Below are 16,671 nucleotides of genomic sequence, written 5' to 3' on the forward strand. Positions count from 1 at the left end.
TTAAAACATAAAAGAAACGTTTGGACATATCTAGGTCAAAACGTTTTATGCCCTTTTCTTCATCTGAAAAAAAAAGCTATAAACCAAGACGTCTCGAATGGACAACAGTGCCAAAAATAACAATAGAATCGAAGTTAAAGTTTATGGCATAATGGAATTTGTGATGAGACTGTGAGAGGTCGCTAGCATCAACACTTATAAGAATCCAAGTTTAAAAGTAACTAACACAATATGGACTTCAGATTTCTGTTCACTACCAGTTCAACATGAACGAGGTTCCTGGGAAATCGGAGAACCTTAAGCGAAGTCAGCTCCTCACCATCGACGGCGTTCGCTTCCTGAGGGAGCTGGGAAGGTTCGAGTAAAAAGGATCCAGCCCCTCAACGCAAAAATGACCGCGAGAGAAAGAAAAAAGATAGTTCGCATGTTGCACGGACGCCGTAGGTGAATTCATACAAATACTGGATAGGATTTGGTATATTGCAAATAAAACTTTGGTATGATTTATTACAAATTTTATTCTAAACCAACAGTACGCTACGGTTAACATATGAATCACAGGGGCCAAGGTGTTATCTCGTGTTTGCTACTCGCTTTATATTACGTTGCTTCTAACTCGTGTCCTAACGTATAAAATAGGAGCTGACAATTTTTAATCCCTTGATAAAATGTTACAAAAAGATTATAAATTTTAAAAAACGAATAAATTTAAAACACTTAGCTACAAAATAAGGTACCTACCTAGCAGTGAAATATCTGCAACAACTGATAAAAAATATTACGGCGGGCCCCGGAGAAAGTTGCCTCCTCGCCTTAATTGATGTATGGGAGGTGGCTCAGGTATCTCCTAAGCCGTGTGCACATTCTTGGTCGAAATTCAAACAATCAAAAATTATCAGCGCCAATAATGAATCGTTCTAAAATCTAACACCGATAAAAACGACCCTATTATTCACTACCACGTTAATATAAATACTTCCAATATCAACTAATGACTAAACACCAATGACAGCGTAATTGAATTTTAATCAATTTCCTTTTAATTCAGTCTTTAAAATTTTACAATTAAAACGAGCAATAAAGACTGGCGGACGACGTCCAGCGTACAACATTTTATCATCATCTGAGATCGATATTTAAATTCATTATTTGTATTTACTTCGCATTGAGATCATCAAAAGAAATTCATCCATGTATACATAAAGTGTAGTCTTAGTAAAACTTCGATCACAACAGATAAATTGAGCTAATTCCTAACATACAACATTACGTATTTGTAAATAATACTTAATATACAATAGGTAACACATCCTGTCCGACCGAAACGGGCATACCCAAGTGACAAAATTAAAAAAAAACCTAAGGAAATGTCGTAAACTACATTTCACAATAATAAAAAAAAAAATAGTTTTCTTATCAATTCCCGCAGTATTTATAATTTAAATAAAGTGAAAACATTGTCTCGGCGGTTGCGTCTGCTGACAATCGAACGACAAAGTGTTGCCAATTCCAAAAGAAAATTTTTGTACTTGTCCACTATCGAGAAATCAACGAATAGAACTTACACAAGCTTCTCATCATGACTTTCGAGGATCGGACAGGATTTTTGTTACATAATGTATATGTATAAATGATGAACATTATATTGACAAATACCCACATGGTCTGCTACCCGGCTCACTTAACTACAGCAAACTATATCAGTTGAGTATTGTGTAGCTTTCATATGTTTTTAAATTGTTTCCAAAAAACGAGTTAACTTATTTGGCATCACTTGTGTTATATCGAAATAATCAGTCATTATCAGATTAATGAAATCTCTAACTCTGGGACTATAAGCGTAAATTTGCTTACAATCGCAATTCGCTTAATGTAGCTTTCAGACTTTACAAGAAACAGAACATATCAAGAAAATTGGTAACTTCAAAGATCAATATGCCAGAGGATCATCTTTTACATAAAACCTGTATAAGCCCCTTGGTATACATAATACATACATACATAAAATCACGCCTCTTTCCCGGAGGGGTAGGCAGAGACTACCTCTTTCCACTTGCCACGATCTCTGCATACTTCTTTCGCTTCGTCCACATTCATAACTCTCTTCATACAAGCTCGGCGGTTTCGGGTACTTTTGACCTGACCCTTTACCAGGACGTCCTTAATTTGATCAAGATACGTTCGTCTAGGTCTTCCCACTCCGACCTTGGTATAATAGCCAATTTTGCTTGTTTTTCATAAGTTAAATTCAGTTTCTGGTTTGTTAAACTTTTAGATAACTTGAAACACAGGCGACACCAGCCCCCGTTGCACAGCACGCGCTAAACCGTTTTCATCGCGCAATAAACTATCGCTTTTTATTATGAAGCTACACGGGACAGCGATAGTTTTACGCGCGACAAAAAATGGCGTTGCGCGTGTCATGCTACGAAGGCAGATACAAAAGTGATTTATTTAATTTTTCGAAATTTTAAAGTTATTACATATACAATTAAAATTTTATACATTTGCATGAGTTAGTAATAAACAAAAGCTGGTGCTGCTGCTGGTGGTGGTATAAAATTTGGCTATAATATATCAATTAAAAGATAAAGCAAAATACGCGACTGACCTCAAGCGGATAGTATATACTTAGTTATTGTAGGGAATAAACAAACTTATAACAATTACAACAAACCTATAAGCCTCGTCGAGGCACGTAACAAATGAACCATTCAAAACAATGGTTAACAACATTTAATTACATTCAATCAGTCATTTAAATTTATTTGTACTGTCAACGACAAAAGTGAAGTAGTAAGAATAGCAAGTTATAGCGCTTCTTGTGATATGGTTGTGTCCTTCAAACATAAAAGATATGGTTTCTGATTTGTTTCCCCACTACCCCGGACTTCGTGAAAAATGTTCTCGTAAACAACAAGATTTACCTAGAGATATCGGTGAGATGATCTACGTCCTCTGAAAAGTTATTTAAAATGTTAAAAGTAACTAATTTTGCCGTAAGCCAACAAAAATAAAGTCCACTTTTGTCGTTGACTGTACTGTCGTTTTATATGGGACGAAATTTAGTATCATAAGTAAGCTTTAGTGATTACTTATCAAAGTATAGAATAGCAGAGAAATATCAGATCGCATTTTGTGTATTAATCTACAATCTGAGGTGTTTTTTTAAAGCAACTATACTATGTTTAGAATCTACACCATAAGGTTAAATTTTTCAAGATAATATTGTTTCAACAAAACATTTTTTAGACAGATTTCAAGATGATTTTACTTATTGTCTCTTCATCCAGGAATCGCGTATTTATGAAAAAGTTTGTTTAATTTTAAGAAAGACAGTAAACCGATAGATATTCGATCTTAAGTTTGGTTACAAAATATTGCCATCTTTTGAAGTAACAATTCTACACTAACATCATGTGACCAATCTACATGCTAGTCGATTCAATGTTAACATCTACATTTGGGGCGGTTTCATGCTTACAAAGGTTATATATTTATATTAGATACTATAATTAAATATCAACTTAACCAAATAAAATATAACAATATAAAACAATTTATAACACTGAAATAATTATTTTAATAGAAATAGAAATAGAAATTAAATTATCTCAATCATAATTTGCAGATGTTAGCTTCATCTGTGACAGGTGTATATTACATACGTCTATCCCTTTCGCACTTACACCATAATCATCGTGCCATCCTGTTGTCATATAGATCAATTAATGTAAAATTATGGAGCATAGAAAATAACGAACTGAAAGCCAATTCTTAAAAGGAGAGCTTGACTGTCATATTGTTAACACTTCCGTGGCAATCTATATCATGAGTTACAATTTTCATATTTTTATTATTAATTACTACGCGTCTTTAATCTCTATATCCTAATAATGATTTTGTGAGCTATTCATAGATTTGATTAATTCTCTTTATTACAAGGTGATGTTGATCTAAAATAGGTTCTGTTAAGACGCCACGCACCCACTTATAGATCGTTAAACAGATTGAATTCCGTGCGACACGCAATCGCGTGGTCACACGAAACTAGCTTTCGAGAGGGGATGAAACAAATGCCGCCTTACGAAAAATACACGGTTCCAAATAAAAATGTATCGATTTTTGACCAACAACTACCAAGCTATTTCTAACATACAACCAGTTTATAAGGTTTCAGAGACTTATTTCTACCATCTACTAACAAATTTTAGTAATCATCGTTCTGGCGTTCGTTTATTTGTGTTATGCTAATAAAAAAAAATCCCACACCGAAAACATATCTATAAAACAACATCCATACGTATCATTTTACATTGTTTTTGAATTACCCTTACAGCCTGTATACACTTTTAACATTATCAAAAAAATAAAATCAGCTTACTTAACAAAAACATAGACAAACTAATATAAAGACAGTGTACTTACATCACTACTTTTAACCTGACTAAAGACTTTGACTAGATTTTAGGATTCAATTATTACTTGTGACAGTAAAATTGCAATTAATGTAAGTTTGCGTCTAAATCTGAATGCAGAAATGGATATACATATGTAATTTACATCCTATACAAACATAAATAAAGAAACTTAACAATTTTTATACAAATCAACAAAAAAAAGTGTTAATAATATTTAAAACATTTAGGTTTTTTGTATATTTATTATTATACAATAAAAAAATTTAAAATATACTTATCAGTGATGGCCTGATAAAATCGGGACTGTAACATTTTTTGTTCTTAAATTTCGATTTTATAAAAAGCCAGTTTTTGTCATACGCTTGCCATTTCTAGATTTGATTTCTAACCTACTCTATTCGACTCAGTGAGGATCACAACATCAATTTAATAGAATGGAAGAGGTGCAATTACCGTTTATTTTTTATTTTTTAATTCGTATTATACTATTTCCTGAGATAATTCAATGTACTAAATTATTCATCAAAATGAGGAACCTATACATGTTTTGATAATAAGGCAGTCACAGTGAGCATAATTTCATCAGTTATATATTGCAAGTAATTAGATTAGTATAATTTTTGAGCGGTCATAGACTATAGAAACTAGATTTCTTAATAATTTGTTCATAATTTAGTAATTGCAGTAAAGTACATATTGAGTGAATGACTTAAATAAATATCGAAAAACATATTCATCATATTTCCTAAACAAATAGGTCACTTTCTTTAAAAAAATAACTACAAGGTTAAGATTTAATACATTCTTTTAAATAAAAAAAAAATAATAATATAAATTTACTATAAGATTTTTTTCCTTTTTTTGTACATAAATAAAAAAAAACATAAGACTGGCCTAATAAATCGCACCACACCACTATCACATGCTAGACTAGACATAGATTAACATTACAAGGTGGACTCGACGGTATTCTTAAGATACTAATACGATCTACACGTTGACTAGGTGACAACTAAGTCCATTTTACTCCAACCACAGGCTAGAAACACAAAAAGTTCCTAAGAAGTTTAGTTACTAGAGTCGACGAAGATAACAAATAATTAGGGTCCCATTCTCCTTGGTGCTTTCATGGTCGCTCTAAGGCCGTCCACATACATAAGGATCCATACGAATTTAAATTCAGAACATTTAATAAAAAGAAAGCTGTAGACCTTCCGCATACTTCTATCCATTACGCAACAAGATTTTTGCCAAATTTGGAATCCCTCATGTGAAAAAAAAAATTGTTAGCGGCCCGAAACCGTCATCCCCACCCCCACCGCCGCCTCACATGCACGATGTGTCCGCGGGCGCCAGTTGCGGGTCGTCGTCCGGCTCGGGCGGTCACCGCACCCGGCCAGACGGCGAGCGCAAGTGCGAACGGATGTATCCGGTGCGGTAGTCCATCGCGTCTCGACTGCGGCCCGAGCCGTTGTTGCCGCGTTGGCGACGGCGGCTCCATCTTTTGGATTAGTAAACAATGATTGTAATCGCCTGTACCTATTGATTTACTTCCATAGGGTTTTTTATAAATAAAAGAGACTTTTAGCGGTCAAGTTACAAGGAAATGTATCATAAAACCTGACTAACTAAATTCAGGATCTTGGTCAAAAACCGCGCTCATCTTGAGAGAGTTGAAGAACGCCAGGAGGATGATCTGAAGTACCTTTTGCTCTCGCGATTATTTCTGAAATACCTTTACGGGCCGATACCTATGTCAATTTAACCACTTGTAAACCAGTATTACAGCTAAATCTGTTCAGTGATTTTGATAGAGCGCTATGTCTAACTTAACTATTTACCTTATAAGATTACCAGGCCAGAGTTTAAAGTTAATAATCATGAATTAGCTTACCGTATGAAAAATGTCTATAAAATTCACATTGGATAAAGGACAAAGCAGAAACTCATACCTCAAAAGCCTCATGATATAGTCTGGCCAGTTATCCGGGAACATGACGAGGAAGAACCCGATGGTAATCAGTATCACCCCAGCCAACTTCATGCCTTCGAACTGAGCGTCGTACAGAACTACGTCTAGAGCTGGAAATGATGAAATGTTCCACCATAATAAAAAATAAAAGCTCTTAGTCGTCTTTAACGACATCCATGGAAATGAGATTGAGTGGTCCTATTATTTTTTCTATTGGTGCCGGGCACCTCACGGCACATATTTTACAGTCTTAAAAAGTAAATCCCAGCCAGGGTTTTAACACATTCCAAAGATCGTTAGTGTTAGGTAAAACATAATCCATTTAAATAACCCAAACAGATTTCGTGTTAGGTAAAACTTGCGTAAAAATGAAATTCACCAACCTGCCGACACAGGGACCGCCGTGATAAGAGCGAGCGATACAAATATATTGTATGTTATTATGTTGCCAAACTGGAACACCAGGTGGAACACTGGAAAAAAAGTTTGGGCCAAAGTATTACATTTTCTAGATAATCTATGCTGACACTTGACGTTAGGTGTGCGAAAGTAAGAAAGAATTAAGTAATAAAATTATAAACAAATTCATCCAATCGAAATCGATAGAATACCGATACTAATATGCAGACTATATTTTTGTACCTTGGAATGAATATACATATTTATATTTGTAAGTACCTTGGTAATACTTTAATGAATTCAAATATGTTTTAAGTCTAAGCAATCAAAGCAGATTGTGGTTATTCTATGGATCTTCGAATTATCTCTCATCTCTCTTACCTGCGACGTTTTACCTCAAAAAAACGTCACAAAAAAAAAACACAAGAAAGACAATTATCACAACAACTTACCCAGTAAAGAAACACTGGTCACCATCAGATGCACCCACGGCATTCGGTGCGAGGGAATCATTTCCGATCCGGTGAGGTACAGCGCCAGGCAGACGGGCCAGAGGAGAGAAGCGCTGACCACGCCCAGGATAGAGAAGAATAGGGCTTTCTGACCTGTATTCATCTCGCCCATCACCTTTCTGAACAGCACCTGTGTCAATAAAGAAATGTTTGGTAACTAGAGTTTGTGCCGTGTGGTTCCCGGCACCAGTACAAAAAAGATAAGGACCACTCCATCTCTTTCCCATGGGTGTCGTAAAAGGCGACTAAGGGATAGGCTTACAAACTTGGGGTTTCTTTTTTAGGCGATGGGCTAGCAACCTGTCGCTATTTGAATCTCAATTCTATCATTAAGCCAAATAGCTGAACGTGGCCATTCAGTCTTTTCAAGACTTGGCTCTGTCTACCCCGCAAGGGATATCGACCATATGTATGTATGTAGATGTAGATTTTGTTGAACGCGCAAACACGTTATACAACTCGTTCCCATTAGGGAATCCTCTTGTTCTCCCACACCGCCCAAAGAACCTACATGCCGAATTTCACTTTTCTACGATTGTTATATACACCAAGACGCCTATGGCCGTATCAGAGAAGATGGCCGCCCCTACATTAGTGTGGTCGCCAACCTTGAAGATGGCGAATCCGGCCGCAGCACATGCGGCGAGCACCACCCCGCCCAGCGTAGAGCTGCCGGTGATGCCGTCCATATAGGCTAGGAGGGCAATGCCCGTGTCGCACAAAATGGCCGCCACGATCTATAGAACAAAAGTTTACATTAAGTATAAAAGTTTACAGGACTAATTTATATATGTTAACGCATATCCTGCATTTTCATTACGTAACTTCAAATAAGCACCGAAGAGAGTTATGAAGTTGGATGAAGCGAAGGAAGTATGCAGAGATCGTGTCAAGTGGAAAGAGGTAGTCTCTGCCTACTCCAGGAAAGAGGCGTGATTTTATTTATGTACCTATATAACTTCAAATATCAGGAAATACAAAATAATGCGTGTAAGTAAGGGTGTAAGTGATAATTTACTTGCTGCGAAAAACCTAACACCAGGCCTGCCACCAACTCACAGACTTATTACCTAAGTATATCTTATACTCTTTGAATAAATTCTTTTTACTTTTTACTTTACTTTTAAGTAACGATTTATTAAGTGACTCACCCTGACTCCAACAAACTGCTCGTGCAGTATCACCCAAGACAGCAAGTACACGCAGTAGACGTTAGTCGCGAACAGCGTGACCACATCAGTTGACAGTAGGATCTTCAGCGAGTATGTGTACATGTAGATGGTCACTACCCACAGCAGGCAGAACAGGCCGCACCGACTTATGAAGCGGGCTACAGGAAACGTGCAAGTCAATCAAGGGAAAGCTCTTTACTAGCGGCCCACACGGCTTCGCTCGTGGTACATACACAGTCTCAGATAATGTAACCTAAACTGTGAAAGAATTTTCATGTTCATTCATATTTTCTGAAGATAAGTTCTTAAAAACAAACAAATTTATACACTTATTTGTATTAGTATAGACTAGGTGTGCCCGCGACTTCGTCCGCGTGGAATAGTTATTTTGGGCATCATTGAAGCCCTCAAGGATGAATAATTTTTCCCAATTTTTTTCACATTCTCCATTATTTCTTCGCTCCTAATAGTTGCAGCGTGATGTTATATAGCCTAAAGCCTTCCTCGATAAATGGTCTATTCAAAACAAAAACAGAAATTTTAAATTCGAACCAGTAGTTTCTGAGATTAGCGTGTTCAAATAAACAAACAAACTCTTCAGCTTTATAATATTAGTATAGATTATTTCAGTACCGGATTAGCGACATAGCTGGAAAGTAAATGTTTTAGGTCCTATTGTTGTGGCCTTATTTTAGGGCATTCATTTGATCTAACAGATTGCGCCCGACACTCGGTGGTCGCATTACAAAGGGACACGAAAAGGCTGCGTCACGGAAATTTTAAAGCCAGCCATAATAGCTAGCCATACACGCACGGGATATCCCAACAGAAATCTGTCTGCCGGGCAGATCCGCGGTTCACCACACAACGTGACGGACACGAGACGGGCATTAGTTCAAATCCTGAATCCTGCGGGTGAATCCATGACTTTTTGTCACCATAAAAACATGGATGGCTGGCGGGACGACAGACGGGCATACAGCTAATATCATGCTTATTAAGAAAAATAGAAAATACATAAGTTAGGAAAACTTTAATACTTAGCCAATTATAAAAAAATTTAAGTATTATGCCAATAATATTTCACTCAGGATAAACAAAACGTAATTATATCACTCTGCTTATTCACTTATATTACGGCTGGACAGCCCTTGATCATTTCACATAATACATACGTACCAAATGTGAATCCTTTCTCCCTAAAGTCACTGAATGCGTCAAACACGATATCATTGGGAGTCTTGCATTTGTTGTGTATCAACATCACTATCAGGTACAGCGGATAGAAAAATATAAGCCAGTTTGTACAAAACCAGGCGGTGAAGAATGGGGCATTGTATTGGTTCTGCAAAAGAAATTGGCTAATTTTTATATTTCCTCCATGATAAATGACAATTATGATTGGATGTTTAAATGCTCCATGAACACAGTAACAAACAGAATTTATCTTTGGAACATAATAAAAAAAATAAAAAATTGCAACACTTCTTGTTTTACTTTTATGCATTCTTCTCTTTTTCGTTCTTTTAAACTCAATATTTTATCCCTTGCGGGATAGACAGAGTCAACAATCTTGAAAAGACTGAATGGCCACAGTCAGCTATTTGGCTTGATGATTCAAATAGTGACAGGTTGCTAGCCCATTGCCTAAGGAAGAATCCCAAGTTTGTAAGCCTAACCCTTAGTCGCCTTTTACGACATCCATGGGAAAGAGATGGAGTGGTCCTATTCTTTTTTGTATTGGTGCCGGGAACCACACGGCACAAATACAAAATATACTATGTTATAAAGTATTTAATTGAAGATAAGCTCATACAGTGAAAAAGAACTTACATGGCTGGGAATCTTAGTAGTATAATTGTTGAAAACAACATAAGGAGGCTCCATGCTAGGAATGACTCCATAACTATTCAGCGGATAGTTTTGTAGGTACATGTGTTTGATGCAATGAGTTGCGGTCACCCATGACACTGTTAAGACAGCTGTCACACAAATACCATAGTAAATCTGAAAATAACATCCTATAGTCAGAAAATATGTACCACAGTTCCTAAGTATATTGGCTATAAATAAAGCTATTGTAAAATATAAAGTGCTGGAGGTCTACTCAGGAATATTGGCAAAGCATAAGTCTTCTTTGCTCACTGGTCTGACTACATAAAAACCCATGCTGTTATAACTTGGACCAGAACACCTTTGTTGGATCGAGGTAGAAAGATATTTGAGGGGCACATGGTCAGCAGTGGTTGAATATTTGCTGAAGAAGATTTTTATTTTCTCAATATCTTTGGTTTACCTTTTCACTTAGACCAGTTTCATTTGACATTTTGACACATTTATCATAGAGAGGAAAGATGAAACATATACCCTATAAACTTAGATAGATAAGACTGCTTACCTCTCTTATACGAAATTTTAAAATACACTGATTATTTTTGAAAATAAATATTGTACACTATAAGATAAAATAGATAAATTTGGCTGCCAAACTTTCATGGTTTACCTTCTTAGCAAATCTTGAGCAACAAGACCTGGGACATTTCTTGTCCCGTAACTGCCTCTCTTCATCTTGACTACTAGCCGCAGACTCACTGTAAGCCTGCTGCAGCGACGGCTGCGTCGTCAAAGGAGGAGCTGAGCAAATCGAAGCTTGAGGCGTTAGAGGAGCCCTAGGGCTGAGCGGAGTCGGCGGTCCATTTGGGCGGTCCCTATCGCTGTCTCCAGCACTGCGGTCATTCTCCACAGCCTCTTCACTAGTTATTATCACAGATGGAGCGCGCACCCGCTTTGGATTGAATATTGTAGGCAAGTCGCCGTCCCTTGCCATAATTTTATTTGCCTCTTAGGCACTCATGGTATGAACTGACAACCACATCACCAGTAAACATACGTTAAAAGAGAAGAAATAATTATCAGCTGATTTTTATTTATTATCATGGTTGAATTTTCTCGTACACTTGACATTATTACACAAAATCTGATGGTTGTAAACACCTTTGCCTAGTTTTGACTGCATCGACGACTTGTTATTATTATTCAATAAGCGTCTTCATCGCTGGACCTGGCCTATCCAACCATTTTCCGTTTTTCTTTTCGTTTTCACTTTTTTTGACAGTTTTGTTTCGATCCGACATACAATCTCTTAACTTTGCAATTGACACATGTTTGTTTGACACTGATTGACTTCAAGATTTGCTAATTTGACATTTCTCAAAAGATCACTGGCAACATTGATTGTTGGTATTAAGCCGCGTATTCACCAGACCTATTGCAAAAAATGTTAAAATAAAAATTTTATGCATCTTGAAACAAAGGCTGAATATTTTTAATAATATAATCAAATTAGGTTTCCATATACCGAATCTAAAACTGTCATATATTTTTGTCTGACGGTATATTCAAGCATCACGCATAAACTAGAAATTGGCTAACACTTGACACAACGTTGACGTTGAAATTAAAAGTTTAAAACAAAACCGTCACTATACATAGCATCTTGTTTACCTAGGTGCCCAGGACGCTATCCCGTGGAAATAATACTTTTTCCCGGGATAAAAATATAATTTCCACGGACTTGCAACAAATGATACCGATAGCGAAACTGAGAGAAAAAGCTATAAAACTATTAATATCATTAATTTGGAATAGTTAAGACAGTATAGCAAGCACTTCGAGAATGTCTTGGAATTCCTACGGTAATAAAAATTTGAATTTGAAAATAGGAAAACGGATCACTGTGAAGTCGCAAGCAAAATCATATTGCTAAATGTTACATCTTATACATGTTCGTTGCAGATTTTTACTCGTTACTTTGCTGTTCATAGGCATGGTCATTTCTTTTGGAAGAGCCTCGGTGTTCAAAATAAGGTACCCGGTTAAAATGCGTGATGCGCAGAAAAGCACGGGTTCAAATCCCACCTCAGCCATGTATCAATGATTATTCTTAAAGTTATGTAAATTAGTTTGAATACTAACTGATACTCTTACGGTAAGGAAAATAACCATGAGAAAACCTGCACATAAAATGATTAACAAAGTATGTTCGGTGACATGAATTTTTAAAGGAGTAAAATTTACTCCTTTAAAAATCAATTCAATCCTCAATTTAATTGAGGTGCCTTATCCATTCAAAGTGTTATTTCATTTGGTATTCGATTAACACAAGGAGAGTGTGGAGGGAAAGGTCGGAGTGGGAAGACCTAGACGAACGTATCTTGATCAAATTAAGGACGTCCTGGTAAAGGGTCAGGTCAAAAGTACCCGAAACCGCCGAGCTTGTATGAAGAGAGTTATGAATGTGGACGAAGCGAAAGAAGTATGCAGAGATCGTGGCAAGTGGAAAGAGGTAGTCTCTGCCTACCCCTCCGGGAAAGAGGCGTGATTTTATGTATGTATGTATGTATTCGATTACTTTTCGATTAATATACCTTTGCCTGTGAATATTTTTTATTTTGTCTATGAAATGCAGTCTTTCGTACCTTACTGTCATTGGTCAATATTCAAAGTTAAGATTTTTTTATTGGCGAAATTATTATCTGATTCTGTGGATTGGTCAATATTGTAGTACGGTATTATATGAATTGCCAGAAAAAAATATTAATTTAATTTAATAACCGAAAGGGAACATAACATTCCACAAGCTTTATTTTTAATTTCTTATTTCACTATTGAAACTTTTTCAGACTAAGTAACTACTTAGTGCGAGGAAACTACTATAACTAATACTTTGCTTTTTTTTTTGTAGTAAAATTAGGTTTTCTTAAAAAAATATTAAAAAGTTATTCTACTCTATTGTCAACTATTTTGCATTTTTGGAAGTAGATGGCAGCACAAAGTTTCATAATTTCACCGCCAGAGGGAGATAATTGGTAAGGAAGGCCTACTTGAAGCATCCGGGAACTCGCCATAGTAGTAGACATGGCGGGTATCAACCTGACTAAATGACGAAATAAATTTTGTTTGCTAATATAAGAACGTGTTACTGACGTAGATAAAGTGTTGATACTAAAAGACTAATTAAGTTTCATTGGATTAGGACAAAAATGCAGAATGTTGGACAGTCTGAAAACAGAAATATCGATAAGGTGAATGTGCAACTTGATGTGGTAAAATCGTCCACTCCTCAGAGTTCGGCTTCGAGTCCAGCCAAATCTGAAACCGAAACGTATTCAGGAGCGCCTGCCAAATACATGTCCGATTCTTCGGAAAGCGAGGATGACTCTGTATCCGAGGTAAAACGTGTTTTGTTTTCAAAAGAGGCGGTGGCAGTGAGGGAATGTGATTATCTGTACCGCTCTAAATACTGCAAGGGACATCTTGTACATGTCTAATCTGACCATACAATTTCTTTTCCATGAAATATCTACAGTAATACTTGTTTTTATTCATATAGCACATTGCAAAGTGCTTATCTATTATATATTCCCATTACAGTGCGTTGCTTGCCAAATATTCCGTAAAACGTCAGAAAGTCATATTGTACTACGTACTACTGAGTAATGCATGAAATTATTTATGCTAGCATCACCTAGACAGTATTTAATTGATTCTTTCTCATTCTGCAATACTGTAGTCATTATCTACCCCAGATACTTTGCATTGTCTATTTGTGTTTTGGATGAGGTTCGAACTACGGTGGCCATGTTCCTTGGATCACATGCATTATTTTATGTAAATCAGTGATTTTGGCGTTTCGTCACAATGTTTTGATGTAAACATGAAAATAATCTGATTTGGATGTATGTTTTAATGTAACATGGACATTAGTAACGTGACGTGCAAGTCCACGCGCGCGGAGATTATGCAAAACGCCTATTGTAAATTCGCGCAAAATTGATGGTTATTGATGAATTACAAGGACCATTGACAGTAAATATAGTCGTACACTCGTCCTAACGCACCACATTGTCAGTACTTCTCATATATTTCTGATTGGTGTTATAGATCTTGCTGGCTTGTTTGTGCCTAAGCAGGCCAGACCTGTTGGTAAGTCAAAGACAACCATTCTGAGTGCAGAGGGCTTCTCCAACACCAATAGCTATTGCCATTTGAGTGACTTACAATTAATCTGCATAATGTGTGTGCTATGGACAGATACCACTTTTTTTGTTTTTCTTGATGTTGAATGGTCCTCGTGATTCTAACAAGCTGTGTCTCATTGTTCTCAACATCACTAATAAACTATAATGAGATATTTAAAATTGTGCATCTTGTAATCCTATATTGTTTTATTTTATTTGTAAACTTATACTAAAAACATATCTAACACAATTTACTGGCTCACTGTATTTTAACCATGAATTTCCGAGTGATGTTTCAGTTTGTAACTTATCAATATTTAGTTATCACATTGTAATTATTTTAGTTTTTTTTTTTATTTCACTTAGCCTATAAAATTTGACAAGGATATTTTTGTTACATCTGAGGCAATCAAAAATGTCAATTTTTTTTAATTTAATGTGGCAATAATAAGTAAAGTCCACTATTCATGGTGTCCGGCAATACCATTACAGTTTTTAACAACAAAATTTCTACTTTTGACAGGATGACAATTTAAAAATAGTTAACTGATTATAAACATATGAGTTATTTAAATAACTAATTTGCATTACACACAAAGTTTGCAAGGAAACACCTATAAAAATACAACTGCATGATACATTTCTCCTACTCCTCTATGTGAAGATAAATTTTCATATTTGAATTATTTTTTCTTATATAAAGTTCAAATTTGTAGGTACCTAGTACAAAAATAAAACATGCCAGATTCATTTAAATTTTGGATTGATGAACCCTTGGGGATGTTTTTCATGATTTATTCTTTTATTTATTGTGTTGCCTGCCTCTGAAATACAAAGTCCCAGGTTCAACCTGGGCCATTAGGAAAAATGAACTTTTTGCAGATTGGCCTAGATTGGTTTATTGTTACTGTATCATAACAAGTGTTTAATTTTATTTTGGGCTCAATTTGTATAATATGTGTCCTGTATAAAAAAAATATTGTATTAATACCTATCGATTGTGTTGACAGGCGGAAATGGAAGAAGAAGGTGGCGGTGCAGAGTCATCCAAATTCTTACTCTCTCATGACGACCCTGAGAGGGCTGTCGACCCCGAAATGCAAGCAAGGCTTGAAGCATTGTTGGAGGCTGCCGGTAAGACTTTTTTTTAATATTAATTATTATAAACTATTTTCATATTTGTTTGTAGACAATCACTTGACTGGTTCTGTCTGGAATATTTTTAATGACCTAATTATTTTATTTTTCTTTTTGTTACAACATTTTTATTTAGGAATATAGTCTGGAAATTTCATATCTCAATTTGTGCTGTTGCTCTTAATTCTGTATACATAACAGATGAGACCAATTTGACATTATGTTATGGAATGTACTAACTGTCTTATAAAAAAAATCTTAAGTCAGCACACTACATTTATTTTCAAGTCAAAAAGATATATATCTGATTTGACCACTTGGTCTTTTCTAGTCACTTCACTCTTCTGTTCATAACTAAAAAAAAGGTCGGTGTCACCCTTTGCCTAACAATAATGTGTTGAAAACATAGCATAAATACTTCTTAATGTTCACCAGTCGCTCAGCTCTGTAGCCAAGGACCCGCAATGTCATTAATACAAATAATCAGCTCTCCGGGGACAAACAGGAATATGCAAAGAAGAGAGATAGATTTAAAAAAAATATGGTCGAATTTAAAACCGGCTCCTTTTTTAAATCGTTTAAAAACGTCGTTCAAAGTCACACCTGATCTGGAAATTACATGCAATAAATTAGGCGTATGAAGTGAAAAATATTAATTATATAAAATTACATGCATAGTTATTAAAATAAAAAAAAAACAAGTAAATTTGCCTACCTTACAAAATTGGCTATGCACGTCACCGATTAATGGTTTATGCATTTCCGTTATTTCTGATTATAAGTAACTATCATGCATGAAAAGCCTATAAAAAACTAGATTTCTATACAAAGTCTAGGCGATGTAGAGATTTTATTATAAACTTGTTTTCGTGTAAAATTAAAAATTTCCTCTACTATTTTCTTTGCATAAGGTGATTAAAGTAATGACGTTTTGGTTTACATATTCTCCTTACACTACCCAATAATGTACATATTATCAAAAATCATATGCCTCACTACTCTTCTGTAAATTATTGGGCTGACTGAAGGTGAATTTTC

At 35.6% G+C, this 16,671-nt stretch overlaps 2 protein-coding genes across 16 annotated transcripts in view; one reads left to right on the forward strand and one right to left on the reverse strand.

Annotated features, from left to right (window-relative positions):
• Positions 1–531: 531 nt before the first annotated feature.
• LOC106133127 (solute carrier family 35 member F3) lies at positions 532–11,618 on the reverse strand. Of its 2 annotated transcripts, XR_009657030.1 has the most exons (10): positions 10,980–11,618; positions 10,310–10,483; positions 9,656–9,821; positions 8,456–8,634; positions 7,913–8,041; positions 7,245–7,434; positions 6,777–6,866; positions 6,374–6,503; positions 2,206–5,922; positions 532–1,976 (listed from the first exon to the last, which is right to left on the reverse strand). XR_009657030.1 is itself a non-coding variant. In XM_013332751.2 (9 exons), the coding sequence occupies exons 1-9, from the start codon at positions 11,301–11,303 to the stop codon at positions 5,805–5,807; spliced, it is 1,500 nt and encodes a 499-aa protein (XP_013188205.1). In that variant the 5' UTR covers positions 11,304–11,618; the 3' UTR covers positions 532–5,804. The 2 variants fall into 2 exon arrangements, 1 of the variants encoding a protein (XP_013188205.1); XM_013332751.2 differs by having other exon boundaries at positions 532–5,922.
• Positions 11,619–13,334: 1,716 nt separating this feature from the next.
• Positions 13,335–16,671, forward strand: part of LOC106133065 (ankyrin repeat domain-containing protein 17) — a 52,572-nt gene continuing 49,235 nt past the window's right edge. For 11 of the 14 annotated variants that reach the window (XM_060946365.1, XM_060946368.1, XM_060946373.1 and 8 more), the window contains exons 1-2: positions 13,336–13,707; positions 15,507–15,630. In XM_060946365.1, coding sequence (XP_060802348.1) covers positions 13,519–13,707; positions 15,507–15,630 — 313 coding nt within the window. In that variant the 5' untranslated portion in view covers positions 13,336–13,518. Of the gene's footprint in view, positions 13,708–15,506; positions 15,631–16,671 lie in introns of all 14 variants that reach the window. The other 3 variants (XM_060946366.1, XM_060946376.1, XM_060946367.1) reach the window with 1 other exon arrangement.

The sequence above is a fragment of the Amyelois transitella genome, chromosome 10 (genome assembly GCF_032362555.1).
Source record: "Amyelois transitella isolate CPQ chromosome 10, ilAmyTran1.1, whole genome shotgun sequence".
NCBI lineage: Eukaryota > Metazoa > Arthropoda > Insecta > Lepidoptera > Pyralidae > Amyelois > Amyelois transitella.

What these genes read in the sequence shown, in the direction of transcription:
- LOC106133127 (XM_013332751.2), bottom strand. Translation starts at nt 11,303, where the DNA reads ATGGCAAGGGACGGCGACTTGCCTACAATATTCAATCCAAAGCGGGTG. An exon ending in AGCAGTTTGTTGGAGTCAGG is followed by an intron (nt 8,042 to 8,455) that starts GTGAGTCACTTA and finishes TTTGTTCTATAG; the next exon opens with ATCGTGGCGGCCATTTTGTG. An exon ending in GGCGGTCCCTGTGTCGGCAG is followed by an intron (nt 6,504 to 6,776) that starts GTTGGTGAATTT and finishes CATCATTTCCAG; the next exon opens with CTCTAGACGTAGTTCTGTAC.